We start from the raw sequence: 3,643 nt of genomic DNA on the forward strand, positions 1-3,643 counted from the left end.
TAGCTGAGAGTTGTAGTTCCACTGTGTGTTTGGCGTTGTAGTTCCTCTTTTAGCTGGGTGTTGTAGTTCCACTGTTAGCTGGGCGTTGTAGTTCCACTGTTAGCTGGGCGTTGTAGTTCCACTGTTAGCTGGGGGATGTAGTTCCACTGTTAGCTGGGAGTTGTAGTTCCACTGTGTGTTTGGAGTTGTAGTTCAACTGTGTGTTTGGAGCTGGGAGTTGTAGTTCCACTGTGTGTTTGGAGCTGGGAGTTGTAGTTCCACTGTGTGTTTGGAGCTGGGAGTTGTAGTTCCACTGTGTGTTTGGAGCTGGGAGTTGTAGTTCCACAGTGTGTTTGGACTATGCTATCCTCCCATCGTCCCGTTGCTTCTGTTTGTCCCTCCTGTGCTACACCTTTCCCTCTTTCTCCTTATTGGTCAGCGGGGCCAAGGCGGCGTCCACCAATGAAGTGGCAGGAAACAGTTTAAACCAGCCAATCACCATGTTGGACAGGTCCAGATCGTCCAATAGGATCTGAGCGGCTCCCATGAAGGATTTATGATCCATCCGCCCGTAGTCACCCCACACGATGATCTGAAAGACAGACAGGCAGACAGACAGACAGGCAGAAAGATAGACAGGCAGAGAAAGAGGCAGGCAGACAGACAGGCAGAGAGACAGACAGGCAGACAGACAGACAGACAGACAGACAGACAGAGAGAAAATGATTTAATAAATAGAAATATTACAATATTAATCTTAATTATTTCATTGCGTGTTCATAGTTAACTTACAATTAATCTCAAATGAATGTTTGATCTGTTCTAAATATACTTTAGTCTGATATATATATATATATATATATATATATATATATATATATATATATATATATATATATATATATATATATATATATATATCATACAGTACCTGCACTACTTTCCCTTCAGGGTGTTCTTCAAACTGCAGCTGTTGTTGGTAGAGAGGGTCGGGAGATTTCCTCGCCAGACGAGTTCTTCTCTTCAACACACACTTCCCATTATCCATCAGATACACCTTCACATAGGGAGCTACACACACACACACACACACACACACACACACACACACACACACACACACACACACACACACACACACACACACCCTGTTAATACAACACAGCTGACAGGCTAGCACACCCATAGAGTCCCATTCATTTAGCATCTAGCACACATAGAGACACTACACTCACTTTAGCATCATAGCTCACACAGAGTCCCATTCATTTAGCATCTAGCTCCATAGAGTCCCATTCATTTAGCATCTAGCTCCATAGAGTCCCATTCATTTAGCATCTAGCTCCATAGAGTCCCATTCATTTAGCATCTAGCTCCATAGAGTCCCATTCATTTAGCATCTAGCTCCATAGAGTCCCATTCATTTAGCATCTAGCTCCATAGAGTCCCATTCATTTAGCATCTAGCTCCATAGAGTCCCATTCATTTAGCATCTAGCTCCATAGAGTCCCATTAATTTAGCATCTAGCTCCATAGAGTCCCATTCATTTAGCATCTAGCTCCATAGACTCCCATTCATTTAGCATCTAGCTCCATAGAGTCCCATTCATTTAGCATCTAGCTCCATAGAGTCCCATTCATTTAGCATCTAGCTCCATAGAGTCCCATTCATTTAGCATCTAGCTCCATAGAGTCCCATTCATTTAGCATCTAGCTCCATAGAGTCCCATTCATTTAGCATCTAGCTCCATAGACTCCCATTCATTTAGCTCTGGACCGTGATCACCCCCAGTGGAACTCTGGTGGAACTGCAACCAAAGTCGGTACAATGGGGCTGAACAGGGAGTGGAACGGCTTTCCGTAGACGGGTTTTGGTATTATTTTCACCTGGAGTGTTCTTGTTTCCTTGTTTACCCACAAGCCCACGAGCTCGGATCACCTCCACGTCCAGACGCTCCTTCCTGTACACCATCCCGATCTGGATATCACCTGTCCGCCAAGCAGCCAATCAGAGCGGCTCGTTACATGATGTCACAGACAACAGTCAGACACTTTTATATTTTTTCACAAAATACTGAACTTTTCTCAAAATATTCAGACTTTTTGTTTTTTAAATATTCAAACTTTTTTCTCAAAATACTAAAAAAAATTCTCAAAAATAATCAAATATTTTCCTAAAAATAAAAAAAAATTCTTAAAAATATTCTAATTTTTTCAAAAATATTTTTTTCTAAAGCACTATGTTTAAAAATAAACCATTAATCTTTAAACCAAATGCTGATAAGTATTTATAAAGAATAAATATGAATGTAAAGTGTAAGTGAAGTTTTGATTGGTTGTTACCCATAGCGGGCGTGGCCAGAGTCTGGCGGCCAGCCAATTGGGCGGGGCCTAATCCGTCCAGGAAGCCAGTGAACTGTTTATCTGACGTCAGCTTCACTGCCGGAAATATCAGCCTGGGGAACAAATAGAGCAAATATATACACACATATACAGATATATACACATACACATATATACTAAAATATATAGAATATATACACATATACTAAAATATATACACATATATACTAAAATATATACACATATATACTAAAATATATAGAATATATACACATATACTAAAATATATACACAAATATACACATATATACACATAAATACAAATATATACTAAAATATATACACAAATATACAAACATATATACACATATATACATATATACTAAAATATATACACATACATACACATATATACTAAAATATATACACATATATACTCAAATATATATAAATATATACTAAAATATATACACATACATACTATAATATATACACATAAATACACATATATACTAAAATATATACATATATACACTAAAATATATACACATACATATTAAAATATATACACATATGTACACATAATACTAATATATATATACACATATATACAAATATATACTAAAATATATACACATATATACACACAATACACATATATACTAAAATATACACATATATATATATATATATATATATATTTTGATCTTTTTCTCAAAAATATTCAGAATTATTTCTTTAAAATGTTGAGAAAAAAAATGAGGAAGAAAGCAATAAAAAGGTAATAGAATCCAACAAAGAGAGAGGAGGAGGAGAGGAGGAGAGGATGAGAGGAGGAGGAGAGGAGGAGGAGAGGAGGAGGAGAGGAGAGGAGGAGGAGAGGAGGAGAGGAGGAGAGGAGGAGGGGAGGAGAGGATGAGAGGAGGAGAGGAGGAGAGGAGAGGAGGAGAGGAGGAGGAGAGGAGGAGAGGAGGAGAGGAGGAGAGGAGGAGAGGAGAGGAGGAGAGGAGGAGGAGAGGAGGAGAGGATGGAGAGGAGTGAGAGGAGGAGAGGAGGAGGAGAGGAGAGAGGAGGAGAGGATGAGGGGAGAGGAGAGGAGGAGGAGAGGAGAGGAGGAGAGGAGGAGAGGAGGAGAGGAGAGCAGGAGAGGATGAGAGGAGGAGGAGAGGAGGAGAAGATGAGAGGAGGAGATGAGGAGGAGAGGAGAGGAGGAGAGGAGGAGAGGAGGAGAGGAGGAGGAGAAGAGGAGGAGAGGAGAGGATGAGAGGAGGAGAGGAGGAGAGGATGAGAGGAGGAGAGGAGGAGGAGAAGAGGAGGAGAG

General features: G+C 39.9%; 1 protein-coding gene across 1 annotated transcript in view; it reads right to left on the reverse strand.

Annotated features, from left to right (window-relative positions):
• Positions 1 to 311: 311 nt before the first annotated feature.
• Positions 312 to 3,643, reverse strand: part of LOC144513552 (regulating synaptic membrane exocytosis protein 2-like) — a 36,190-nt gene continuing 32,858 nt past the window's right edge. The window contains exons 24-27 of the mRNA XM_078244655.1: positions 2,323 to 2,435; positions 1,867 to 1,968; positions 911 to 1,050; positions 312 to 571 (exon numbers count right to left, since the gene is read on the reverse strand). Of these exons, the coding sequence (XP_078100781.1) occupies positions 386 to 571; positions 911 to 1,050; positions 1,867 to 1,968; positions 2,323 to 2,435 (541 nt within the window). The 3' untranslated portion in view covers positions 312 to 385. The remainder of the gene's footprint in view (positions 572 to 910; positions 1,051 to 1,866; positions 1,969 to 2,322; positions 2,436 to 3,643) is intronic.

The sequence above is a fragment of the Sander vitreus genome, unplaced genomic scaffold, assembly GCF_031162955.1.
Source record: "Sander vitreus isolate 19-12246 unplaced genomic scaffold, sanVit1 ctg275_0, whole genome shotgun sequence".
In the NCBI taxonomy this organism is placed as follows: domain Eukaryota; kingdom Metazoa; phylum Chordata; class Actinopteri; order Perciformes; family Percidae; genus Sander; species Sander vitreus.